At 48.4% G+C, this 27,976-nt stretch overlaps 1 protein-coding gene across 1 annotated transcript in view; it reads left to right on the top strand.

Moving 5' to 3' along the window:
• Positions 1–2,892: 2,892 nt before the first annotated feature.
• FNDC1 (fibronectin type III domain containing 1) overlaps positions 2,893–27,976 on the top strand; it is a 72,177-nt gene continuing 47,093 nt past the window's right edge. The window contains exon 1 of the mRNA XM_074580336.1: positions 2,893–3,061. Coding sequence (XP_074436437.1) covers positions 2,971–3,061 — 91 coding nt within the window. The 5' untranslated portion in view covers positions 2,893–2,970. The remainder of the gene's footprint in view (positions 3,062–27,976) is intronic.

Below are 27,976 nucleotides of genomic sequence, written 5' to 3'. Positions count from 1 at the left end.
ACTGCAGTGTTTTGCCCTTTTCAGAGCTGTTATTTAAAAAGCAGGGAGTGGGTGCGAGCCTGCTGAGCGATGTCAGCTCCCGTGGAGGGTCCCTTGCGTTGCCTCTGCCACCCACAATGAAGCTGGGAGATGGAGGGGCATGCTGAGGCTGTGCCTCCTGCCTTGCCAGGTACCCTCTGCTGCTGAGAGCAGGCTCACATGTCCGTGTCAGGGAGCACTGGCACAGCTACATTGTCCAGTATCTACATCCACTGCAATTCACAAACGGCACCGTGTTCAACAGTACGTTCCTCACACAGAAATGCTCTTGCTACAGATTTTAGGTGGGATTTGGATCTCTGTGATGTTGAGATCCCAGACTCTAATAGAACTGTACCCAGTTCTATTTGATAAAACTTTTGACCCAAACATTCAGATCTCTTGGTTTGGGTGTTTCCCCGCCCCAGCCGTCATACCTTGTTGGTGGAGTTTACTTTCTCTCGGGAATAGCTGCTTCCCCACATGAGAACTGCATATATAATTAACTAGTCAGTGTTCGAGTCAGTCCTTGATTCATAATCCAGAAAAAGCCTTTAAAAGTTGCACTCAGGGTGCAGGTGGCATTTGATGTAGAAGGCTCGCTACGCTCAGCACCCCACTGCATGACTGCTGCTATCGCACTGCAGGCTCCATCCTCGAGGAGGCCCCTCAGGAAGGGCAGAATCAAAGCCAAAGGGGGGGTAACGAAGCAGTGATGCTCAAGCAACAGGGGCAGCATTCAGAGCAATGAGGGGAACAGTGAAAAGTGAGAAGAGGAGAAAGTTACCAATGTTGCTTCTTTCAATGTGGAGACAACAGGCTGCAACAGGCAGCAATATATTGAACGTGTGGTATTACAGATGTGCCTTACCTTGAGCTGTCTGAAACCCTGTCAACTAGAGACTCCTTTTTCATATGCTGCTTTGTTTTTAAAAGCCTCTCCCAGGCTGTAGCACTCAGGTTCTGGGAGGAAATATTCCAGGAGTGGTGAAAGACAGTCTATTGGAGACCTCCGCAGCTGGGGGCTGGGATGGGCTCCCTTTGCTTGTCACAGCATGCCTATGCTGTCACATAATTTGGCTCCTTGCTTCAGTTCTGGGCTACGGTCCCCACCTTGCAAATGGCTGCTAAAATCTCAGACCACTCCCAGGCTCCCATCTGGGGTGCAAATGATCACCTTGCTCTGCAGCAAAACTCAGGTGCAGTTCTGCAGGGGGCTGCCCCATACCCAGTATGGATGAGCAGGCCCCAGGTTTGGCTCCCCATGCTCCAAAGAGCCCTCCAACACCACCTCCACCATAACATCGCCAGGGTGTGCAGCCCACAGCGTTTTGCTGTAAAAATCCCATGCAGCTCGCCAGTTAATACTGTCTTCCCCTCATTTTGGGCACTGCAAACTGAAAAAAACGCACACACATAACACCCGGGGCCCAAAGGCGATGGCGTGCCTGCTGTTAGCAGCAGAGACACCGCTCCCATGGGCTGGGGGGTCTGCGCAGCTCAGGCGGGAGGGCTGGAGCAGCAAGTGGGGCCAGAGTCCCTGGAGCAGGTACGTCCAGCAGCAGAGGTGCAGCCTGAGATTTTGGAGGTGGCTCTGTGTTGGTCCCCCACACACTCAGCCACAGGGCTGTGCAGCAGCACGCCAGGACGGGTGTCTGGGCAGAAGCAGGTGCGGAACTGGCACCTGCCAGATTCCTGTGCGAAGCCTGCCCATGTTATTTGCCTTCCTTTCAATTGTGCTTTTGCTTGTTTGATCTATTTGGGATTATTATTATTTTTTTTTTTGCCGGAAAATGTGGTGTTTATTTTTCCCAGTGCCTGCAGAAACTTTTATATCTTATGTTTCCCTCCATAGCAGGCAAGAACTGTAATGCGTCTCCACCCCCTTATTTTTTTTTGCTTAGTTTCTGCAGCAGAGGACCCATTATTGGTTGTTGTGAAAATATGGGTCTCCTTCAGTGATGCAGCAAAAAGTAGATGGGGAGGTGGAGGCAACCAGAGAAGTCTAACTGAGAAGTCCAAGACTGGACCGAAGCAAAACCCCCCAGCCAGATGTGAGGCAGAAATACAGAAAGAACAAAGGATGACATGAAGAAGGAAAGACACCATGTAGAAGTTCTGTACAGTCATTCATATTCCAGCTGCGAGGTGGTGGTGGGGGGTACCCCTGAGCCTCCCCCGTTCTCTAGCAGAACTGATAGCTACAGCTCCGTGAGCGATGTCTCGCTGCCAGGCAGCTGCCGAGGTTGCAGTGCCCGTGGGCAAGGGGAAAGCAGGTCAAACCCAGCGCAGGCAGGGCTGTGTGGGCAGGGCCGCCGTGCCACTGCGCTCCCCGAGGAGAAGGCTTGGGCAGGCGGCGGTGTCCACGCTGTCACCCACACCCAGGCCGGAGCCCAGCCTCATGCCCAGCCTCGGGTAGCTTCTCCGTTGCTCGGGCAGGAGCGGAGGTGCCGGTGGAGGGAAGTGATAAAGGTGGCGGGCAGGCCGCGCCTGCCTGCGCCCGCCCCGGGCTGAATGCCCACCCCGGCCGGGAGGACGCAGTGCCACGGGGGACGAGACGAAAGGGTGCGTGTGTAACACGCGTGGGGCAGCTGAAACTCCCCTGGGTGCAGAGGGACAGGCTCTTCTCCACGAGGAGAAGTTTTCAGAAGGAGCCAGGTGAGCGCAGGCAAAGGGCCGGGGGATACTGCGGGGACCGACGGGCGGGGCGGGGCGGGTGTGCCGGGACGCGGGGCAGGGCCGGGCCCGGCCCCGCAGCCGGGGCGGGCAGGGGGTGCCGCGGGGGGCGGAGGGTCGGCTCCCGCCTCCGCGGGGCCGCCCCGCTGCAGTCTCCCGGCAGCCCGGGAGGAGGAGACGGCGGGGCGCTCAGGAAGCAGCGGGGCAGCCCCGCGGAGACGGACGCCGGGCGGGCGGCAGCTCCGCGCCCCGCCGCTTCCCGCCACCCCCGGCCCCATGGCGGGGCCCGCCGCCCCCCGCGCCCCGCCGCGGCCCTGGGCCGCCCTGCTGCTGCTCCTCGCTGCCCTGCTGCCCGCCGCCGCACCAGGTAGGCAGCCGCCCCGGCGACAGGCGACGGAGCCGGGCAGAGCCACCTGCCGCCGCCCCCGTGTTTGTGCCGGTCCCTCCGGCTGCCCTCCCTCAGGCTGGGGAGGGAGACCCGGGCGGGGAGGGAAGGGGGGGGGTGGGCGGTCTGCAAAGACGGGGCAAGCCCTGGCGCCGAGGGTCTGGGGGATCCCCGGGGCTCTGGGAGAGCGGGACCCTTCGCGGGTCAGCCCGCGGCGGCTCGGCTGCGCTTGGGGCAGCTCCGGGCTTCCAGCCCGCCAAGGGCGCTCCCGGCCAGACGTGAGCTGAGGGCAACCGAGGGCTGCTTCCCGCTTGCCTCTAGCCCGTGGCTGCCTTATTCCCGCTGGCACCGGGTGCTGGCCCCTTCGTCCCGTCGAGCCCCGCTCCCTCGGTTCACGGCGCTGACACCGGGCAGACCCCGCGCCGAGCATCTCTTCCGAAAGTCGGGCGAGATCCCTCTTTTTTCTTCATTCCCGCCGCCGGAGCACTGAGGATCGGAGCCTGGATCAGGCCGGGCGAGGCTGGGGCTGCCGTCAGGGTTCTCCCGGCGCTCAGCCTCGGCTTTCAGCTGCTCGGGAGGTCGGGTCGCGGGGTGGGGTGGCAGATCCTCCCCGTCCTCTCCCGCCTGGAAGCGGTGTACGTTCAGTGCAGCCCCCGCGGCACTGGCTGCACGGCGGGCAGTGCTGCCTCCCGGCACTGCCTCAGCTGGCGCCCGCAAGGTGTTTGCACCAGAGCACGGCTAGAGGCAGGGTGTAGCGGGACGTATGGAGGCATTTCAGCACCAGATTTTAACTGCTGGGGTTACAGTGGCCAGGGCGGTACGGGGACACCTGCTCCCTGGCTCTGGACACAGTGGCTGCCCCGTCTCCAGCCCGATGCCGTAGCTGCAGTGGAACCAGTCAAGGATGGTCGCATCTCACCCTGTGGCAGCTCAGGGCTGGGCAGGATCTAATGTCACCCGTGACTCCTGGGGCGTTTTAGTGTGCACCTAAGCAAACTGGAAAGATCTGCTTAATCTGGAACAAGGAAAAGATCTTCAAGGCTGAAGACCCTACACAGCTCTCTCTTTGTGGGCTGCTGGAGGTGCGTGGCCCTCAGGGTGCACAGTCACAGAGTGCGTTTGCAGGAGGCTGAGCGAGCGCAGCTTTGGGGGCAGGTGCCCATATATCCACTGCTGTCTCTTTCTGTGACGTGTTGTGCTTGTCCAGGTTAAGCCTGGGATCATTCTCCTGGAAGTGGGTTTGCAGTAACGCTGCTTTGCAGCGGTGGGGAGTGGAGGGGGAACGGGGTCTTCTGTCCCTGGGGCTGCCTGCCGGCAAGCGGGAGGAGAAGGAGGGAAGGGAGCAGGGGAGGTTGCGTGCTGATAGCATGGGCGACATCCATGGGAAATGTCATAGCCTGTGAGGAAAAGTGTTAGCTGTTGTGACAGGCAGGCTTTTGCTTCTCTGACCGTGTAACATCTAAAGTGATTTTAGGGGAGTCTGAAGCTTTATGGATGTTACATCCAAAATTTCAGTACAGTCTTTCTTCGTTTGCAGTCCCACACCAATGTGATGTAAACCCAAGCCAATTTCTGAACAAACCCAAATGTCTTGGCATAGCGTTGCACAGAGCGCTGCGTGCTTCCCAGCTACGGACCTCTGGAGCGCACCAAAACCTGCTGGAGTGGGAACACTGTGCTGTCTACCCCCAGAGGGGCCGTACAGGACTTGGGCTGCATGTGTGTTCCTTCTCCCTGGTGGTGTGCTGGCCACGCTGAGTGGGCACCACTTTCCTTTTCCAGCCTAGGGAGTGGTTCATAAGCCACTAAACCCAGACTGTGCCCTGAAGAAGTGTAGTCTCAGGCAGGAGGGCTAGTGGGTGCTGGAGTCCTTTCTCAGGGGTTAAAAGCTATTGCTGAGTGCCTTTGCTGCCCTGCTTCCTCATCTTCTATCCATGTTTGAAATGGTCCCTTCCCATTCTGCTTTCCTCACCTTTCCAGCACGTGCTCTGTCGAGGTGACCTGTCCCAAACTCAACTCTGCACTTTGGAACCTTTGCCTGAGTGTTGTGTCTGGGAGGCAGGGCGGCTGCCTCGGCTCAGCCGAGGGGCTCTGACAAACGAAATGAAAGAGCCCTTCATTTTTTTGTCTGTGGAAAGAAAGAGAAGATTTTTCCCCAGTGAGGGTCTGTCATTGGGCTGGTTCTCTCATTGACTTCCCTTCTCTTTATCAAAATGGAAAGTCAGTGTGGAGCCTGTGCCCGGGATTGCTATGTGCAGTCTCTCAGGCCAAGGAAGTGTAAGAGAAGGGTGTTGTGCTGGAGCCAGTTTAGGGGGAGATCCCATTTGTGTTTTGCCAAGAGAGATTTTTGTTGCTTGCAGCCAGATCCTGTGTGTGGAAGGATGTAGAACACACACTGACAGCAGAAAGCAGCCCTTCTGTAGAAATCCTCCTCAGCTGCTGTTATACAAACAATATCCAAGCACCACCTGCGGCCAGTGGCAGAAATTTGGGAGAAATTTTAGGAAGAGGCTGAGCTCAGAACGAGAGCCTTGCTGACAGCAGCACTAACTCTTGTTTTCCCTCCTTGGCTAGACTGTGTGACATAAACAGAGAAAGCAGGAGTATCTCCAAGGGAATTTTCCACTGCATTTAGCTCTAAGGAATGTATCTTCTCAGTTATATAGGGCAATGCTGTAATGGTCTTAACTGTATAGCTCTGTACCAGCCTCTGGGTGTGTCAGAGGTATGAAAGCCCTTGTGCTGTCCAAGTCTGTAATTCCAACTCTTCAGACAGCACATGGACCGAGGTTGGCTGTACATGTGGTTAGGAAGATGCTTTCAGAAAATAGAGGGGGGCTGAATAGATCATGGAGCAAAATAAAGACATGGCATGCTTTTTCTCTGCCTGCAGAGGGAATGGGATCTTGTCTGTATGATCTAGTGCATTGAGTGAGTATTCATACACCCAAAAACTATAGCTCTCTCCTCAGACACATTCAGTGCTCAAGTCACATGGACATTTCTCATGCAGGACACTGAAATGGTAAATGTGGCTTGTGAGTCTCAAGATAACTGAGGTTGGACTTCATGTCTGCTGCAAGTTGTCTGTAGCCATCTGCAGGTGGTCCAGTATCTTCTGATCAATGAAGCAAAGCAGTATTTTCACCAGGTTCAATTTCTGGTGCTCTTCCAGGAATCACAGTTTCTCTAGCTGGCAGCTATGTCACTGTGTCACCCAGCTCTCTCCATCACTGGGGAAGTGCGCAGGTGTGTGGCTAAGGTGGCGTCGGGATGTGCTGGCATCAGGCATTGGATCTTTTAAGTTTACACTGCTGCAGTTCAGGTATAATCAGGACTGGAACCTTTTCCTGACCAAAGACCTCCAGAGTGAGCCTGTGTTTGGTAGCCTCAGTGTGATCCCAAATATTCAACAACCTGCAGCGAAACCAGCACCTTTTTTTTTTTTTTTTTTCACAGTTTTGAAATGTCAGGATCCACTAATGTTGTTTAACTTGAGTTGCCTGTCTTCATAATTAGTAGTTCCTAACTCCCCTCCTTGCCTGCTCAAATGAACTGTTCTTAACTAGGTGCACTCACGTATCATGGGAACATTTATCACTTGTTGCATGTGTGATTTACACTGAGGGGGAGGAGGGAGCGTGGATGTTTAGCTATGCCTCCCATGGACCGCTAACGCACTCAGCAGGTGAGGTGGTCACTTCCAGAGGGAATGGCATAGACATTGATGTGCCATTCTCTCGGGAAGCCCGGTGCTGCTTTTTTTCTTCCCGAAGCTGCAGGCGGACTGCGCTCTTGAGCAGCCTTGAGAGGGGTCTCACAGCCCTGCAGCCCTGATCCCTCGGGCAGGTACCAGCGCTCCCTCTTCTGCTTCCCCCTCCACCCCAAATCGCCGCTTGTCTTCTCTGTTTTACAGCCCCCTAAAGCAACAGCGGTTTCACTGGTGTCTTGCACTACAGTATTGCCTTTATTACTTTGAGTGCAGTTGAAATTTTATTTGCTTGGAACTACGAGTCTACGAGTGTTTTTGTTATTCCCCAAGATGAGAGATCGCTTCACCTCGGCAGCCCGTGCCCCTGCCCGGCATGGAGAGAGGGATGCACCGCCTGTGTGTGAGGCAGTGAAAGCCAGAGGGGAGCAGCAGGTCTTGAAGCTGGGGAGACCCTTTCTTTCTGGCTCATGAGGAGACCAAGTATTTTGCTTCCATGTGGGCTGAGAACATGTATTTTCGCTATATTTGCACTGACACCATAGCTTCTAAGGCTTCTGTCTTCAGGGCAATAAAGGAGTGATGGGTCTCCTGGAGAAATGGGAGGTCGTCTGGAAGATCCTTTGCTATGCGTGACCCAGTATAAAACCTTTGAATTCAGATTTACATTTTTTATGTGTTTGCTATACTGCCGCTTATTCTGCTGCGCTGTTGGCTGCAAAACCTACAGTCTGTGTTGAATGTTCACAAACTGCAGTGCCAAAATAAGCACTGCCAAGATCAAGACAGTGGCTTAAAAAGCACAAGATTTAAAAAACAAGAACTGCTGAGATATTTTGCTTTGCTGTCTGTTCTCTGAGTCTCCAGGACACACGTTTCTAAGCTTTCCTCCACACCCTGGATGTCTTAGAGGGGCAGTTTGGGTTAGCCTGCATCTCCACTGCCTGCCTCTACCAAAGGGGCACTTAGGCCAGCAAGGGGATTTTGCACTGACCCTGTACCTGGTTAGATGGACTTTCTGATGCTCTCATCCCAGCTTTCGCATTTATTCTTACTTGTGGGTACCAGCAGCGTTTGCCTGCAGCACCTCCTTAGTTGGATTCATTTCCTTTGGGGAACGTACAAGCACCTGGAAAGTGTCAGGTTTCCCTGGTTCCTCTTTAAACTTTAGGAAAGCTTGTAATGAAAAGGAACTTTTTCTACGGTGGACCACACGGTTGAGTGCTTAACTACTACACTGGTAGCAGAGTTAACAGGAGCAACATCAAACACTGTTTCCATGGTGGCTCCTTCCTTGCGTGGTCTTGGCTTGCCTGGGGAGATGGGAGGTTGTGCTGACAGCTCATGTGCTTCTGGTCCCCAGCAAGACCTGTGGAGGCTGCTGAGCTCCCTCCGCCTCCTTTGTCTTGGAGGGGATCCTGGTACCCATCTCTCTCCAGACCTCTCGTCTTGTGTCCTGCCCTCCTAAGGCACATGGCATCTAGGTTTCTGACACATGTTGCTCTGCTGACACCAATTCCTCTTCCCTGGTTCCCTGGGACTGCTCTCTGGGTTGTAATGTAAGGTCTTCTCCCCTCCACTGCCCCTCAGAGTTTCTGCAAATGTATGTTCAAACTTTGTCGTGTTTTGTACTGTTCACAGCATTTTCAGGATGGTTAAAATCTGTGTAGGTTTTATTGGATGTTTCCCGAGCAGCACGCAGTCTCATTTAACTTGTAACTGCTGACCTGCCGTTATCTCTTCATAAATGACATCTGCGCCATGCGATATGGGAGCTCTTCCCATGTGCCAGGTCGGCGTGGGTGCCCTGGCCATGTCACACCCCCATGCTGCGGTAAGAGCTGAACGTGCTTCGGTGCTGCTCAAATTGGACTGTGTGTGTTCGGTGTAGGTACTTGCATTTGGCAGAGTGGGTCTATATTTAAGGCAAATAACCCCAAGGAGTGGAGAAGCAAGGAAAGGTGGAAGAAGGACCCAAGTCATGTAGAAATTGTGTGCTCTAAACAGAGAGCTTTTCCTAAACAGAGAGAAATTGTTAGTTACATCAGATAAAATACTGAAATCCTGTTGTAAGGAAGTCAGTCCAAGCTTCTCTTCGCCCTGGAGGAAAACCTAAAAGGTACATCCAAATTTAACTATGTATATATTAGAAAGCGATCTGGAGAAGTGTGCGTTTTAAATCACCCCTCTTCAGTCAGTAACTTGATCATCAAATCAGCTCTTCATTAAACAGAACAAATTACCCTTTGAGGACTGTGGAGTGTGTTCATATTTCGTTGTTCCAGTGCAGCTATTTCACTATTACTCAGTCATCAAGTCCTCTTGGGCATCTTGCAATGGTCCTGGTTCCAACAAATCTTTCCGACTGTTGTATTCTTCTGGCGTTAAACTGATTATTTTTCCACTGGAGGAGTCGGTCGTTCTTAATATATACATCTGCTGTAAAACAAGAGGCAACTCTTCAAATGGTTATTTGTCGTCATGTTTACTGTATAGTTGGCTGCAATATTTTGGCCGAAACTTTTTTTTTTGGAAAAAGTGCAGAACTGCTGGAGCTGGAATGTTAGTTTTTCCTTGTCTCTGAAAAGAAGACAAAAATAAGAGAAACTGAATAGTTAGCATAATTTGTTGTGCTATTCTGTAATGAAGTACTTTTTACCCTCCTTGCACAGTGGCATCCTTGGAAGGGCGTACACAGTGGGAAGGGGTTTGGTTAGTAACAGGCAACAACTACTGAGTTTACCTTAAAACTCCCTCAACAGAAAGCAGTAGATGTGACTGACAAACTATGCTGCCGGGGCTAGTGTCTCGCCATGCCCAGTGTCCATCCCGAGCCCCGCCACCTGCCTGGCCAGCCCTGGCAGAGCCCCAGGATGCTCCCACTGCTGAGGGAGGGGAGCGTGGGAGCAGCACCCTGTGCCCACCTCTGCCGCCCCTTCGGCAGCCTGAGGAGTAGCCAGGCCTCGTGTTTTCAGCCTCAGGAAGCCAGCGTTTAGTTTTACCTGTGCTGCCGAGGTCCTTGGGACAGCTCGGAGAGCACTGCAGCATGCAGGCTGCGGCCAGATAGGCGGGAGGGCTGGATTTAGATGCTGTTATTCCTGCTGGGCAGCATCTTTCTTCATGTGGCAGCCCCGCTGAAATACCCAACGGTACCAGAATCTGTCCCTGCATGAGCAGCTGAGCTGCGCTTTCGCATAGTCTGAATGCCTTTCCCTTTCGTCACCTCTTGAGGCCATGCCGTTTGGTGACATAATTGTGTGGTCTTCAGCGTCGGATGCTTTGCAGATGGCCCCGCACGGAGAGGCTGTAGCAGCGTGAAGCTGACGGCGGTCCGGGGACTTGGCAGAAGGCTTGCCGCACTTTTCAGGAGTGGCTGCTCTGGGTTATGTGTTCGCAGCCTTGCTGTCCGTGGCAGCTGAGCTTCGGCCTCAGCTTCTCTCCTAGCTGTGCCATTGGTTTGATGTTTCTGCTCTCCCAAAGTAAATGTATTATAAACAATTTAAGAGCGAATGGCAGTGATGGAAAGGCTCCATCTGGCTCGGCTGGACTGAGACTTCAGCCTGATTTCAGATGCGTTTATGTTTAGTATATGTATTTGGTACTGTGGCTGAGGTCTTATTCCTGGGGAGGTGGGCTGGGGATCAGAAGACCTAGTTTCATTCATAGGTCTGAGACAAACGTTCAAAGTGACGTGTCACCTTTGCTGGGCTCCATTGGCCCTGTTTTAAAAATGGGTTGAATGCTTTTTCCATGCTGTGGTGCCAGAGAGCTGCTCAACCTAAGCCGCTGTTCTCTTCTACTTGAAACTTTCCAAACAAGAAGTTATGGCTGAAATCTTTTGTGAGATGCTCAGTAACATCTTGGCAGGGTTTTATCAAACCTCAGGAAGAGACTGTTGGGTTTGTACTGTCATCGCACATAGTGCAAAGCGGTGAGCTGACTGTCCCCTGAGGTGGAGAGGGGTGCTCAAGTTCCCCCTCTGTGACTCAGGACACAGGTTCTGATGCTGTCCCTGCTGTAGACCCCCTCATGCGTGTTGTGCTGTGATGTGCGATATGCCAACGCACCTGCTGTGTGAGGTGGCACTCCCTGGAATCAGTGGACACAGCTGAAGGAAGTACATGCATATTATTTTGCTGGATCAAACCAGCAAACTGATGTGTCTTGGTGTCTGCCTCTCCAGTCTGGGGATGTTAATCCAGCCATACCACAGTGAGGTGCTTGAGGATGAATTCAGCTTACTGATTAGGTCATGTTTCTCTGGTGAAAGAGACTGTGAGCACAGGAGTGGAGAGCCTGAAAATGTAGGGTATCCCAGCTTTCCATTTATTCCAGTCAGTAAACTTCAGAGTCTGCTTGGGACTGTTTAGAAAATGACTTTTAATTCCTGCTTTTTGTTGTCTTCTGTGTCCTTGGCTTTGGGAGTGAAATGATTTACTATCAATCTAGATACTTGCTTTGTTGTAGGATCTTGGAGCAGCTTCGGTGGTGCTGGAGCCCTGCTCTCGAGTCTCAGGTCCAAAGCTGTACGTACACAGAGGAGAGGGGAAAAGCTGCATTTGGAGTGTGATGTTGTAAAGACCTGAGTATCTTTTCCCACCAAGATGGCCCACCAGGAAAGTACTGCATGGCATCCACACCTTGAAGTGTCTTGTGCTTGCAGACACAGATGAAATTGCTCTCTTCCTGAAAAACCAAACCCAACACAAAAATAAAATAAAACAGAAAAATAAGCTCTTCTGTGACGGCACAGCTACAGTATTGAAGATATAGAAAGTCTAAATCTTAAACAGGAATACTAGACAGCCAAATTTTCTTGTTAGATACATATATTAATGTACTTTTTTGTTTGTGATGCGACAGTTGCTTTGCCAGAGCACTCAGTTCCTGTTCTTCACTCTTTATGGCTACCGTAAGGCAAAATGGCCCCCCGAGGTCTGGGGAGCATGCTGAAACAGGTGTCAGGCGACCGCCCAGCGAGCACTGGCTGGGTCTTCATGAAAGCCCTTCCCAGTCAGGATCAGAGCTGCTGGGTTTCAGTTGCTGAGTGCAAGGTAATACCTGTTTATTGCCACCAGATGTCTCAGACCATACGTGCTCCTCCGCTGCCCTCGCAGCAGCGCAGTCCCCAGCCTAGGCTGTGTCATGCCCATGGAAGTGCTGATAGCTGAGGGCTACACACCTCCGCAGACACACTCGCTTTCCTCTGCAAAAACCGGTGTTTAAATGACTCTCAGGGAGAGATGATGAGTGGTATGAGACATCGTGTGGTTCTGCTCGTGTTTGGTACCACGCTGTGCAGGTTGGGCTGGAAACCTGCAACTGATGATGTGACATGGGAATGGGAATGAGTGTGAAACCTTGGAGGGGAGGAAATGGATTTCAGACCGCCACTTTAGTAAAGTTAAAAGAGAAATGGCTTTGTGTTGGCCTAAATCTTTCCTCACAGTGGTGACCGGCCAGCCGTCCCGCATGGCATTAGCACAGTGCCATGCAGGAAGGCTGGTGTGGGCACAGTTGCGTCCGCACAGCAGTGCAGTGGGAGCACAACTGGGAGAGGATGGTTTCCAAACTCCCCACTGGGAATGGAGGGAAGGAACCATCCATATATGCGTCAGGGGGCAGGAGGAAATGAAAGAGAAAAGTAGTTTTTCTCTGTCGCCGGAAGGGAGAGGGGAAGGATGTCAGCCCAGTGGAGAGAGCTGAAGTGAGAGCTCAGATAACTGATGGACCGCAGGGTCCGGTGGGGGTAAGCGTCAGAGTATGTGATGAGTCAGTATGGAGGTTTCTGAAAGAAAAAGGTGTGCCTTAAGAGAGGGGGGATTCTTTTTAGCCTGTTCTCACCATTCTGCCTGCTGCAAGTTTTTTCTTAAGAGTGGAAAAAGCAGAACAAGCTACTAATAATTGCAGCAAGGGTGGCAGAAACAGGCCCTAGGAATCCAAACATAAGAGCCTCCTTAAAGTTAGCCACAGGGTTTGCAAGACTATAGTCAATGAGAGAGGAGCCATTTGGGTTTTGCAGCGAGGGGCCTCTTGCAAATATATATTTTAAGATGCTTGTGCTGTATAAATATATATATTTAAAAAAACCCCCCACTTTTATGATGGTTACAAGCAGTCCTTGTAAAAACTGAGAAGGCAAATAGTGAAACTTTGAAATGTCTGCAGGAGCTTTTGAGTAATTTGGGGCCCCTTTTGTATGGAAGGAAATCACTGTGTTTCAGGAAGTTTTGCTGCTCTAACAAAATGTTTGTGCTTCTGAATGGTAGCAGATGGCCAACCCAGAAGATGGTAGCAAGTTGCTTAAGCTACTCGTAAAGCAGTGCAAATTTCTGTGCCTTGCTAGTAGCAGCTAGCCTTGGTTTTGGGGATCCAAGCTAGGGCTTAGGGCTTTGTCTGCTGTCACTGTACGGCTGCTTACCCAGTGTTGAACATGCAGAACATCCAAATCCAGGCTGCCCATAACTATGTTGAGCAACATCTCCTTGTATGCTATGCAGGTCTAATCGAAGCACTGTGATGGTAGATGTTACTGTCATAGAAATAAGGGTTGATTTTCAGCAGGACCTCGCTATAGAGACTGGCCAACAGTGGTGACGGGATATTCAGAACTCAGAATCAAAGCGGGCAATGCCATTTGGGTGTTTTAGTATTTGAAAACTTCATTGCATCTGAACAGTAGTGGTGCCAGTTCAGTGTCAGAGGGTCAGAGTCAGAGAGCGTACTGTATCAGTACACCATTTTATTCCACTTCTCCTTCCAAATCTCCCACTTCAGGTGTTCAACCAAGAACACATGAATAACACAAAATAGGAGTCCATGCACATTGGTAATGGATGTCTCCAGCAGGCTGCTAGCTTTGGCATGTTAAATACTCTGGAAGTCACACAGAATAACAGAATCACAGAATGGTAGGGGTTTGAAGGGACCTCTAGAGATCATCTAGTCCAATCCCCCTGTCAGAGCAGGGTCACCCAGAGCAGGTTGCACAGGAACGCGTCCAGGCGGGGTTTGAATGTCTCCAGAGAAGGAGACTCCACCACCTCTCTGGGCAGCCTGTCCCAGTGCTTTGCCACCCTCAAAGTAAAGAAGTTCCTCCTCATGTTTAGATGGAACTCAACATGAAAGTTGAGAAAAAAAGAAAAGTCTACCATGGTCCTTCCTGAGACTTGCTCTCCTGATTTTTGCAGAGGCTTTGTTGACACTAAGGCTTGATTTTCTTCCCCAGATGTCCCTCTTGCTGTGTATCCCACAGGTCAGGGATGCTCTGTGCTGTGTGGGGAAAAGCTGCAAGTTTTGTACCTCAACATTGGAGGCCAAACCATCAGTTGCTTTGTAGATACTTGTATTTTCAGTTCTAGATATCCCTGGGCGAAACCAAGGAAGGCGGCATGGATTCTCTTTTACAAACTTTCAGAGCTGTGAGTGAATCTTTTTGATATGTTCAGCTGCTTTTCAAGGGTATTAATTGGGTAGAATCTTTGCTGACCGTCCCAGCTACTTGCAGTTGCCACACCAGTGTACACATGTGTGTCTATCCATTTCTTATCTGAGCCTAACCTAGTGCAGAGCTCCCAAGAATAGCAATACTATTCTGGCCATTTCCTTGGCATGTTTTTTATCCACTATCTATGAGTTTTGAACTTTGGGAGATGTGGAGTGTGTGCCGCCAGCTTTCCTTTCCAGGGTACAAAGCTATGTATGTACTACTTGAAAGATCTTTTACAATAAATAATGTGGAATAAAGTTATTTAGAAGAATCAGGGCTGGTGTTATTTCAAGATATGAGTCATGAACGGTTCTATATTACAGGTAGATAAATAATGTTTTAGTGTTTTTTATTTGCATTTTTTTTTGTGAAGAGGAGGAAGCAAAGATTGTGTTATTTTAGGATGTGCTTTTTCCAATCCCTATAAAGAAACTTAATCTCTGAGAACTACTAATGAAAGAGCAGAGACTAACACTGAACTGGTGTTTTGTTCTTAGCAAATCCGTACCTTGGGAAACTCTCAAACTTTTCTGATTTATGAAAGGTTTGCAATGTGAAATAAAAATGGAGAATTTTAACTTTTTTTTTTTTCATTCAATACATGATGAAACTTGAATTCCTACTTTCTGACTTTGCGAGTCTGGGGCATTTTTGGCAGGTTCTAGTGGAAAGTTGAACGTGCGCTTCAGCTAGAGATGGAATGAAAAGACTTTACATAAACATGTGAATCTCTGGTAGATTAAAAAAATCTGTGCTACTTTACAGGGTAAGGATGCAGGTTTAGATATATTGAGGTGGTTTTAGAGAGACGTGTAAACCAACACACACTCCCCACAAGTAATCCAGAGCCCTTAGGGACGATGATTTGGTGAAGTCTATAATATGCATAAAGGAATGAACCAAAACCATAGCCACACCATCCAAATTGCCAATGCTTTGGCTTCAAAGCCAATCTTTGCTTCAGAAATGTCTCACTGACATGCCCACCCACCTTTTTTCTTCTTTTTTTTTCTGTGAAAATCCAAGTTTAGGTACCTAAAGAACATTTGAAGCCATGATTTTTTGGGTAGTTGTGGCGTGGTTACCATTTGTCACTGTTTCCACCAATGACTGAAGTAATCCATTTGGTGGGTGTTAAAGTGACCAAGGTGAACGGGTTTTTCAGAGGCTCTGAAGAGAGGGGATTAGAAGGTGGCTGAGAGTTGTCAATTTCCCCCACAACCCAGCACCCCGAATCAGTACGTTAGTATTTGTCTCCTGCTTTGAGGATCTGCCATAAAATGTCCCAGCAGCCAAAAGCTGAGCAAGGTTTGGAAGGAAATTAGGTGTTTGAATAGGAGTATTTCATTAAATGAAACTGAGCGTATGAAGTGAATAATGTGAACTAAGCATATAAAGCTTTGTGCTTTATGGATGTGGGTAACCACCGTTTGATGAGGTTGGAGTGAAGGCTGGTGCAGATAGAGAACTGTGCTGCTTGCTGTGAATTTCCATAAGCCTAGTCCATATTTCCCATCAGGATAATAACACATGATGTTTTCTTCAGCCTTTGAAAGATGCAGGGCCTCATTCTTCACTCGACTGCCTCTGTAATGCGCCATGGGTTTTTGTAAGATTGCACTGACGTGAAAGCAGAGCAATGGAGTGAAGATTTAGGTTCATAACAAGCAATCAAGGTGCACAGCATAAAGATGCTGCCACGGTTTAGTTAGCCTCCTAACGAGCAGTGCAATTTTAGTAGGTGTATTTTCCGCCCTGGAGATCTATGGCCATACCTGCAGGGAGCAGGACCAGGGTTGGCTCGGGAGTGCACGCGCTCACTCTGACTGGTGTCCCCTGCCAGCCCACTTCAAAGTTAGCTCAGGCTGCTGGGACGCGGGCAGGGGGAGTGGTGGTGGAGGGGATGCATGACAGCCCAGAAACAATACTCTCTCTTTTTTACTACCTCGCCTGTGGACAGCATTGGAGGCCCACCTAGAGGGGAATGGGCTGGTTCACCTGCAAGCCGTCCGTACAGGGGTGAGGATAAATCTGGGTAGGCTGCAATGCGGTGACTCCCAGACCCAGATCCCATGTCTAGGCCAGGCACCGCGGCATCATGCAAGCTCCATGCTGGAGTCAGTGCTGGAGAGAAGGTCATCCATGGGCTTGTGATCCTGCACAGACCTGGGTCACCCTTCCTATCTAGCCATACCTGTGTGGGCATCAGCTGTGGGTGGAGAAGTGTTGTTTTCATCTTCAACTTAAAGAAAGCTCTGCATATGTTTCCTTGTGTGGAAATCTCTAAACAAAGCTTTTCCTCGATGGCATCTTCACAGCATATGAGAAAGCCACTGAGATTAAGTCAGTCTGAGTAAATTCTTTGTTTTATTTAATGTTTTCAGGATGAAACCATTGGAAATTTCAGATAAATGGAGCAGTGCTAGCAGGTGATGTCATTTCTTCTTACCGCCATGGTGGATTTCACCATGTGCATTTGTACTAGGGGTGAGTCCTTTCCTGTAGAAACATGTGGAGAGATTATGGCTCAGAAGCGTCAGCTGTCAATGTGGGAGTCAGTCTGTCTTACAGGAGGGATAAAAGCCATCCTGGTGCAAGCTTTGCACCATCTTCATGCCTTCTTTTCCGGTTATCATGGACAAATTTGCCAGATGGTTAGAGGAGAACGAGAGTGTTGCTGCACATCACGGGCTGTGCAGCCAAAATCCTGCCTGAGCTCCAGGGGCAACTTACAGTAGCCCCATGCCCCTGACAGACTTTGAACTGTTTTGAGGACAAGCAGCAGACTGAGGCAGCAGAGGGCGAAGGGGAGCCCTGCTTCCCAGGAGCTTGCAGTGAAAGGGCCCACTGAAACCCATGGACTTGCCCTGGGCACCAGTGGCAGATGGATCCTGCCCATGCAGGAAGATACTCTCGTGTGTGTGTGCCCTGGGGTCTGCCCTGAGGAGTCGCTCAGGGGGATGCTGCTGCCTTGGGAGTCTCACAGGGGGTCGTTTCTTCTCCTACCTTCTGCTGCATTCAGAGAGAGAAATACGAAGTGGGCTTCAAGCCACTATCTCTCCACTAAGGAAAGTGTTATTTCTTGTGATACCAATGGGATGCTTTAACACCGAGTAAACCGTGCATCCAGGGCCAATGCAGTTAAAGACCCCAGGCTTTGTATAGGTGGCTCTGAGATGTGCATAAGGATAGTCCACGCATGCAGGTGGAAGTAAGGGACATCCCAGGAAAGATGTGGCTTCCAAGTATTCATCACTGCATTCAACACAGTGGATTTCTCTTCTCTGGTATCCGCCTGTTCTCTTCTATGGGCAGCGCCTGATTTGACAGCAAAATACACATAAAAAAGCAGTATGAGTCAGGTGACCCTGATTTTAGAGAGGAGACTAACAGAAATTTGTGGCAATGTTACGTCTGCTGTTTACTTTCCTGACAGGGTTTTGAGGTATTGTATGCTTCATTTTTGACTGTCAGAAACACAGAAGTTACCTCATTTTTGAGTAAATAAAGAATGCAAATATGAAAACAAGAACAAATTGGAAGTGAAAATCACGTGGAGGCTGCAGCATGAGTTGCTTGGTGTGGCTTCACGTTCTGATTTTCTCAGGCAGGTTTCCTTCCCATTACCGAACTTCTAACTGGAGCTAGAGAACAGCCTATATAAGGATTATCAAGAGGAAAACACACTCAGTTAACTTTATCCTGTGCTTTTTGTCATGTTTGTGATTGCAGTCAGATTAAATTCAGACTTCAGCACTTAAAGCACCCTTAGGCTCTGATTTGTCTCAGAAAGAGGGCTTAAAATGTTGTAAGTTGATATTTGTGCTATTTCTGCAGTTGGATATCCACCAAAGCCAAGGAATGTGAGTTTCTTGCCCACTAGGAAGGGTCTGAGCGTCACGGGAGCCGCCGGCTGAGACAGCCAGGAGTCCTGCAGGGCGGTGCAGTGTCAGCACCGGGAAACCTCAGGTGCATCTCGGGGGAGAAGCACTAATATTCCCTCCTTCCTGAGGATGAGGGACTGAATGGATGTACATGGAGGAACCGGTTGGGATCGATGCCTTTATCAGGCCCGTTGACAGCTCGTGCCGTTCTTTTTTGTCATATGGATGGTGTAAAAGAAATAGGTCAGCTTTGCTATAAACTTGTTTTTCTGTTAAATCAGTGAGTCCCCCTTCCTGCAAACCAAATTTCCATTGACAGGTAGGGTAAAGGAGAGGTTCCTACTGAAGCCAGGGAGCTTTGGGTCAAATCTGGAGTACCACAGAGGTCCAGTCCCTCCTTACACCGTTCTGTTTTCAAGCCCAGAAAAGGTTAGACTTCAAGTCAGTAAACAAAGATTTAAAGGATACCCGCATATACAATGGAAACTCACTCAAATATTATAGATTTGACTTTTATTTGTTATCAAAAACTTAAAGGCTTTAAGCCTAATTCTGCTGATGGTGCCACCTAATCCAGCTGTGCTCTCATCCTGCAACTGTTTGCTGGACTCTTGAGGAATAGAAGGAGTCAGAGTTGTGGCTCTGTCCTGCGTGGGAAGCCAAATCCTTACATTGTCAGTTGTTCTGGCAGGATCTCTGGCCGATATGGTTAAGCAAAGTCAAAGAGAACAGTACACCAGAAATAAAACTGGTTTTGCCAGATGAAGAACTTCGAGTACTTCAAATGTAAGCAAGCTAATAATATTATGACCTTGAAAGATGCGTTGAAGAGAATCCCGAAGCAAAATTAGAAAGAGGAGTTCTATCAAGAAAAACATAGAATAATACCAACATGAGTTAATATTAGACAGCCAGGTGGAGGAGATGTATCTAAACAAAGGGGTAGTTCGAGTGGCAGGTTTAAAAGCCACCTTCCAATGCTGCTTTTGAAGTAGCTGGTTTTAAAAACACTTCTGAAATGGGTCTGCCAAATGTTCAGCTTTTTCCATTTTTTGTTTATTAGGGAGTGGAGAATAATTAAAGTTTTTATGACATAAAAAGTACATTCTTCACTAAATGTCACCCCATTTTCTCTTAGCAATTGAAGATTTTTATTGTAGAAGGGTTACAGCTCTACATACCGTACCTGATTTTACAGTCTGTGCTATGTCTAGCCATCTCCATCTCAGTGCCTTATGCTTGGAAGTTTTCAGGAGGCCTGGTGTTGGATTTCATGTTTTATTCTCCCAGAAGTGGCTGCTGAGTTGAACAGCGGGCTGTAGTTCTCCAGGAACTCAAACAGTGGCCTGATGTAAACCATGTGTTTTGGAGCCCGGGCCGTGCGCTTTGTGTGGGTGGCAGCAGGGAGCCCTGGGGGCCAGAGCCGTGCAGCCAGGAGAGCTTGTGACCCTCCTGCTCAATTCTTCTGGACTGTCAGGGTGGGGTTTTTTTGTCGTCTCGATGGACCTGAAGGAGCAATGACTTGCTGCCTCCCCCTCTCCCTCCAGAGTGGGACTAGGTTTCAAAATAAGCTGGAGACAGAGGGTGCTGCCCTACCAAGGCTGGGAGTGCACCAAAGAGCTTTGGAAGAAGTCTTGAATCAAAGAACTCAAATGCATGCGGTGAGGGATATTTTTAAGTGCCCGTGAGACAAACGCCAGTCTCCAAGTGATGATCATAAATGAAAAATACATCCGGTAGTGACACAATTATGTAAAATAAATCAAAGGGGCTTTTCTTAAGGCATAGCTCTCTATAGCATCTCTTGAGAAGAGTGTGGAAAGGGAAAGGTTGAAAAAAAAGCTTCCTTTTTTAAAATTATAACTCCAGGACCCATTTGGCATTACTTTTCAGAGACAGCCCATAGTGCCTCAGTCCCTGGGTGCTGTGATGTTTCTCCTTTCTTCTAGCGCCAAGGTCGTGTTTTCTAGATCTCTCACCGTGTTTATAACTCTCCTCCTGACTTTCCTCGGTGGGCCTGTGTCTTTCTTAAAACAAAGTGACTGGCTATGGGACACAGTTCTTACAGCAGTGAGTTTTTACGGCACAGTAGTGTAGAATAATCTCCAAATGATCCAGCCAGAATTATATTGATTTTTTTTGGATGACATTGCACTGTTATTTTGGTTAATCTGCAAGAAACTACAACCGTTGGATCCTTGTCTTGAATACTACTGCTTTGTATGATATTCTCCATTTTGTGTTTACTATTGTGGTGTCTTTTTTTGATTTTTCTAATGTGTGTTGTGTGTTCTAAATTTCATCTGTGAGTCATATATATCTGTGTTTTATATCCATGTATATATAACCACAGGGAAATGTTAAGCATGCAAGCACATACATATTACTAGAATGTCTTTACTATTTTATGTATATCTTATTTTTTCACGAATGTTAGTATTAAAAGTCTTAAACAATAGAAATTCAGGAAACTCGAAGTTACAGTTGCAGTCTTGTCCCCACAGTAGTCTGTCCCAAAGGAGTTGGGAGCATCGAGTCCTCTGCCTGCATCAGAGGGAGCAGCCCCGCGCTGTTTCTGCAGCAGAGCTTATGGGAGCCTGTTTATGTCGTCAGTTAGTTAAGGAAAAAGTCAGTTGAGGGGAACTGTTAAATAGTTACGATTTATGGACCAGCTACCAGGCTCTTTTTCATGGTCTGGAGTAGTATTTGGAATGATTTTTGCTGTCAGATGCTATCATAGTAAAAGTATGTACATCTATTGTTTTGGATTCATCAGGAAAGGCAGGGATGAAGCTGTTGTTTGTACAGATGCTGTAGCGTCCCACAAAGCCATACCGCTCGCAGGTCTTCTGCCTTGTCCTCCAAGCTTACTGATGTCGAGCCATTAGGAGAACATCTTGTTTTAGGGCATGTATTTGACAATGGAGCTGTGAAGCTTGCAGAGGAGGACACCGACTAGTTTTGACTTTGAATGCGATTGCTCTGCCATGCATGGGACGAATGGAGGTAATGACCGGCGCTGGGGTATGAGAAAGGAATCTGTGATTTTGAAATAAAATGGTTGCAGCCCTTTTGCCCTCCTGCCCCTGTGGCAGAAGTGTTTCTTAATCCCATGGTTCAGCCCAGTGGTGAGGTCGGCCACAGTCAATGCATCGCTGCACCTATGCCAGCTGGCTTTGTCGGCTCTGTTCCCTCAAGGAGCCCACAAAGGTTATGTCCCTCCACTACCACCTTTCTTCCAACTCAGTGAAGAGGCGGGTGCTGGACAACACCCCAGGTGGCCGCTTGCAGACCAGAGCCACAACTGCAGTGTACTGCCACTGCCCCTTTGGGGTTGCTGGGGGTTTTTACCATCACGGTGGTTTGGTCACTGGAGAAGCCTGTACAGGACATGTCCAAAGGCAGTGGGCATGGGAAAGGAGGGTAGCCCGGGCCCGGCGGGCTTCCTTCAAAGGGCACTGACACAGAAGGAAATCTGTGCACGGACGTCAGCAGGAGAACGTGAAGCCTTCAATAACTCACTGTCGGTTGTTCTTAAGTCATAATAGATACATTAAACATGTAGAAATACGTTGTTGAGTTTGGAAAATGCCCTAGTCCTACTGTACTTAGCGTTCAGAGGGCTCTTCAAAGGGAGCATTGGAAACTTCTGTTAACGCTGTCAATTTAAAGAATGTCCTCTGGATGCCAGGTAACTCCTCTACAGATGTATAATGAATCGCTTTGCTTAAATCGGGCATTACCATTGGATACTGGTCCTCTGCCCAAAACTCCTGGCTGGAGCCCGGTGAATTATGGCACACTTTCCATTGTGCTTTGCAGGAACTAAAGCGTTCCAGTCCCTGCTTTCTGCGCCAAGCAGGAGTGTGTGGAAATGTGCTGAGCATTTTTTTTTTTTCCCTGCGAGAAACAAAGGATTTATGTGTCACTTGTCTCCGCTGCTTTAACTGATTGGCTTATTTCCAGGAGGAGATCTGATGCTGAGTGTATAAATTAGTGGCATTAAAAAAAGTTGATCAGCCCACATAGGGACAAGGTTGACAGTGCCTTTTAAAACGCTGGGGGACCTACCAACCTGGTAAGCCTGAGTCTGGGTTTGTTTCCCATTTCAGACCTGCTTTCTCTGATCATATACTTGCTCTTTTACATGTGTTAACTGCTGCAATGCTACAAAGAGCCCCTCTAGATTTTAGTGCTATGCTCTGTGCCACGTCTGGTTTGAAGTAAATCATCGAGCCTGGAGTCTTCTGGAGTTAGAGCAGTCAGCACATCTCGATTTAGAGGGCCACATCAGCACTGTTTGAGCTGGCTCACCGACTGCAGGAAATATCTTTGCAGAGTGAACTCTTCTCAGGATGGCCTTGATCCAGCCCTCATTGAAGCTGGTGGAATTGCTCCCATTTTCTCAATGCAGCTTGGATCAAGCCATCAACCTAAAAAAAAAAAACAACCAAAGCTAAAAAAACTGTAGTACTTTGCCAAAATGACACGGTGAGTTAATTTTTGGGTGGAAAACAAGTATCTTCCCGTAATATTTTGTCTGTCCTCTTTCTTCTTCACTTTTCAGCTGGTGTGGCTTTGGGATAGTTGTATGGAGATAGGTAACAGGGAGAATATGTGAAGGCGAGGAGCAAAGCAGCCGCCCCTGTGTGGATTGTTGGATGAGAAAGGTGGGATGTTCTCTTTCCCTTGTGCCTCTCAGTGATAGTAAAACGCTATTTTTCTTTTGCTGTTCTTGAATAATCGTATTGAAAGCATTGAGTTGCACAAAGGACTACAGAGCTTTAGACACCTGGGCTCTGCTAGTAAAGCTGTACTTTTTCCTTTTTCAAATGTGCTCTGTTCATAATCTATTTCAAAGCACGTGAAAAAGTAAAATGGTGTATTGGAATTGTCCCAATTAAAGCCAGTGCATAAAGTGATTTACCTGCTGGAAGATCATGTGGAGCATCATGTGGAAAACAACTCCCATTGCGGACATGAAGAAGGCTTGGATGATCATGTTGCAAAATATTTTTGAAATCCATAAACTCTTTTTCCTGGCAAAGGGCTGGCCATGGCACAGCCCTTGATGCACAAACACTGCCTCCTGAGCAGGGGGCTTCCCTCCCTGGCTTCCCTGGTACCTCCTGTGGGGCTGGCGTCCCTCAGTCTTTCTGCACCCCTGGGCAGATTCCTGTCTTGGTTTCACAAGTTGCCAAACGGGGCAATTGTAGAGGTGCCCTAGGATGTGTTTGCCACATGCGCTATGAACTTGAGCATCACCACTCAAGCAGTTGCATTTACGACAGGCCACCGCAATGGGTTTTAGGAGCATGGATGTTTTACAAAGAGTCTTACTTCACAAATGGAATTGCTTTTAGAGTTGCCAGCTGAAGAATCAAAATGTAGCGTCTCTTTTTTTCTGTTCACTTATCCACTATCATTTGTTGCTTCAAGTTCAGCTGATACCTCTGTGGTGGTAGGGCTCAGACACTTATGAGAGTGCATTGTGTACAGGAGTGTTTTATCTCAAAGAAGTAGCTCAGAGATCTGGGAACCACAGCTGGCTGAGGCATTTTTCTAGCCCTGGTGGTGGATTTGGGGAGGGAAACATTCGTAAACTGTGCTGTTCAGCTCTGAAACTGGGTTGCTCTTGTGAATTGGCAGTAGTGCAAGGTTATTATCTCAGAGGACAATTGATTGTGGTTAGGGAGCAGTTAAAGACTTCTTAGGAGAAGGATCTACTCTTTGAGGAGAGTGAATGAACTGAGCAGTTTGGCACATTTCGTTTATTCTTCCATACTGTTTTGTCTAGTAGAGGAGTGGTAGTCTCAAATCCAGGGTTTAGAGTGAATCAGTCTCATTTGATGCTTAGAACTTAATTTTTAAAATAAAAATACTAAGAAAAATCCAAAATATCCCTCCCCCAACAAAAGAAAATAATCAAAAAATCCCATCAGTTTGCTATTGCAGTGTAGACTGTGATGTTTTTTGGTCAAGTTGCCCATGACAGGATTTCATTTCCCAGCTGGCATTTTTGACCTTTTCTAATAGAGGCATTTGATCACTTTCTGATGAGTTTGTTATGTCTAAGCAGCTACAACTTCTCTCTTTAAGCTGTGATGGCTGGGTCACTGTGCTTAGCTTCCCAAACTTCTGCCTGAAGTGAAAAGAGAGGTTGGTAGATGTTTATAGACTATATGACTGTGCCAAATATGTGCCCTCTCTGCAGCAGAACACATTTTATAGGTCCAGTTTTCCAGTCCTGGAGTGATGGCACATAGAAGGAAAATGCAGAAAAGTTTTTTCTGACTAGGGAAGGCAAAAGCAAACATTTTGTACCTATACTTGTGGTGGTAAATTGAAGTGGCTGATTTTTTGTGACCTCGTATTTCAGCTACTTTTTTGCACTTATATCTTAGTAGGTTTGAGTTCCGTGGGATATTTTTCCTCACACTTACAGATTGCTTACTAGGGGTCAGTACTTCCCTTTTCTTCTGGAGCTATTTTGTGTTTTCCTTTGCTAGATAATTGATGAGGCCCTCCGAAGAATCTGTGTGATTTGGCAAGTGCAAGCTGCCTCCTTGTGTGGTTGTTTAGAGGATGTTTTACCCTCAGCTTAGACCTCATGCTCTGGGCTTACATCATGTGTAAAATGTTCACCCGCAGTCCTGACACGCACAGAAACTTTGGCAATACTCGTGGACATTTCAACTGCGAAAAGTCAATACTGAGGCTTTAGTCAGCCCTGCATTTTGGGGGCCAAGATACTATACACAAATTCCTGCAGCTGTAGGTAATGTTGGATTTCTACACTGAAGACAGCACAAGGGAGTGACTCTCTCTCATTTTCCAGAACATACACAGAAAAGGATTTGATTGTATGGTAATTGCAGGTAGCTGTTTAGATGAAGCCTGAAGATGTTTACCAGTTGATTTAGTTTGGCCAGAGCAGAGGTACAGAAAACTGTTAAATCAGTTTTGGAACCAAAAGTGAAAAAAAACTTAGTGATATTTACCGGGGAAAATAGTGGGAAGATGGGGAAGAATCAACCTTCAGTTCAATCAAGCACGTGGTAGCTGTTCCCAAAATTTATTAGAAAAAACAGGGGCTGGGAGTGAATGCATCCGAAGACTTAGCTTTTTCATTGCTACTGATTTGGGACCTCGTCCAGAGTTTGCTGAAATTCAGTTGAGCTTCTGGTGTGCCAGAGTAGGTGTTAAATGGGGAACAGGCAACTGCAGTGCTGTACGCTTTCATAAAGGTCATATCTACTGGCTCTGATAGGAGGAACCACAGGCACTGTAGTAGTTGTCAGCTATGCAGCTTTCATGCTGATCCAAACTCTTGTCTTGGGACCTGTTAGGACCATGTTCCGCTGAGGATTCAGGCAGCTTGCCCACGTTTAGACCATTGTAGAAGGTAGGGAGAGATGCCCGGCAGGATCAGACTGCAGCCCGGGGAAGTGGTGGAAATGCTCCCCACTGCTCAGGGTCCCTAAAAGCGACTGGTGTCTTGGTCCGTTTCTGGATGCCCGTTTATCTGGGTTGGACTCAGCTGGCCTGGATGGAGCTGTGGTATTGATGCTGGGAGTGAGCAGCAGTGCAAGGTATCCATCCTGTGGCATGGGGTTGTGTTATGCTGGGTAGCGAGCAAGATATTGGGGTTTCTGTTTGTGCTTGGTCCTGTTGGTAAATCTACCACTTCCTGTGTCACTGGGAGTGCAAACTCCCAGATAGAATCCGATGTGTCTTTTCTCCCTCTGGGGCAATGATGTTTTATTTACAGATCTCTGTACAGCTGTTGCTGAGATCGGTGTACTTGTATACCTGGTAGATATTTGTGCATAAGTGAGGTAATTTTTATTGTCACATTGATCTGTTTGGAGGAGGCTGGAGGATTTGTGCAAGGTCCTGTTGAAGGTGGTTGAAGCCCAGCATCCAGTGGCTACAGCTTTGTCTAGTCCTTTCCTCATTTCCAGCCACGCTACTTCACTCTTACCCTTTTCTCAGTTTCAGCACTGTTTCTTCCCTGTCTGCATCAGATTTCCATGTGTGTTCCTATTTCCGTGTCACCTTTAATATTATTATAGCAGTTATTTCACTGACTTTTATCTCCCCTGTTTCAACTCCTTCTCTCCACATCCCTTTTCTTGGACCCGTTCTTGTCTCCCTTGGTCTAGGATTGAAACGATGCCTTGATTTTTCAAAAAGTTTTGCTTCCTTTAGCCCAGCATGTCAAAAAAATTCCACTGCCTAGTCTTTTGTGCAGGTTCAGATCTTGCTATCTCCAGGTTCCTATCTAGCACCTAGACGTGCAGTGAATGGGATCCTAGGGATGTTGGAAGGTCATGGGATGCGTCTTTATAGTGCTTGACCTGTGGTGACAGCATCATCTAATTCCTTTTTCATTAGCTGTGAGCTGTTCAAGACTATGGTTCCTGGGAAGTTCAGTGTCCTCACAGGAAGGGGCTACTTTGGGGACTGAATGGTTTAAATGATGCACTGGATTCATTTCTTCCTCCTCTCGCCTGTCCTGATGACTGTAGCTTGTTTAGGACAATGTTTTTGGTCTGGGGTTTTTTGTTGTTTTTTTGTTTGTTTGTTTTTTTGTTTTAAGATGAACGAGCCTGGCCAACAGGACCAAACTTTGGTCCTGAGGACACAGTGAGCTTTGCTCAGAGTCCATGGTCCCAGGGTTATCCTCCCTGTGGAAGTCCAGGCTATTTCCTGGAGCCAACTCGAGAAGAGGAGACCAGTGCAGGAGAGTGCTTGGGTATGGGGGCTGCGACAGCAGGAGGCAGTGACTTGCTGTCCTGTGGGGGGCTTAAAGAGTGGGAAATGTCCTGACCAGGGAGGAACGCTCGCCCTACAGTGTGCCTGAGTCCAATGGGACAACAACCCTACAGGTGCTCATACAAGGTGGCGTGAGCCCAGCTTCACCTTCTCCCTCTGTGTGGTTCAGGTCAGGGCCTTCAGCCTTATTCCTGGTGGCTCCTGGGCTGTGGGCTACAGTGAGGTGGGCAAGTTCCTTCTGCTGCTCTTTGGTTTTAATGAGAAATGCCTTTCTTGTCAAGCCCGGCACATGTTTCACACAAAAATACTGGGTTTGACGGGTCAACATTTACCAGCAAAGCTATTTAAACCATTCTCTGATAGCACCATCCTGGATGCCTTCGGATTTGTACTGGTCAAACTGTGACAAGGATAAATAGAAACTGGAGCTAACTAGCGAAATGGGAACAATGGGCAGTAAAGTGTGGTGCTACTATGAGGAAAGTAATTAAAGTCTTAGAAAGCCCTGGTTTTAAAATCTCAGCTGATCCCCTGCATTCAGCATTAGGGTCAATATACTTCTTTTTGCCTAAAGCCACGTTTGTTTTAAATAGTTTCAATATGGCTCACTGGCTGGTTCCTTTTGTATGCTTAGTCCCTTGCAACTCTCTGTTTTAATTCCAGATGGAAGCTGCGGCCTTGACTGGGGGAGCAGAACTGATGGGCTGCAGCATCCCTCCTGGCCACCCTGGGCCAGCGGGCTCTCAACACTCAGTGACACACAGGGCCACTGAGAGGAAACCCAAATGGTGTGCTTGCACCACAGGCTGGCAAGCTGCAGGTGTCTGGGGGAGTCACAAGTTGCTCTTCAGGACGTTTGGGTTGGACATTAGGAAAAGCTTTCACCCTAGGCAGCTGGTGCAGCACTGGAGCAGGTCCACAGGGAAGCTGTGCCATCTCCATCCTGGGAAGTTTTGAAGATTGAGCTAGGGAAAACCTGGGCTGGCCTCACACAGTGTTGGAGATAGTTTGTCTTTGAGCAGGATGTTGAGAAGAGA

This window comes from Larus michahellis, chromosome 3 (assembly GCF_964199755.1).
Source record: "Larus michahellis chromosome 3, bLarMic1.1, whole genome shotgun sequence".
NCBI lineage: Eukaryota > Metazoa > Chordata > Aves > Charadriiformes > Laridae > Larus > Larus michahellis.
The sequence above is the reverse complement of the archived record's forward strand: the minus strand, read 5'-3'. Positions and strand labels throughout refer to the sequence as shown.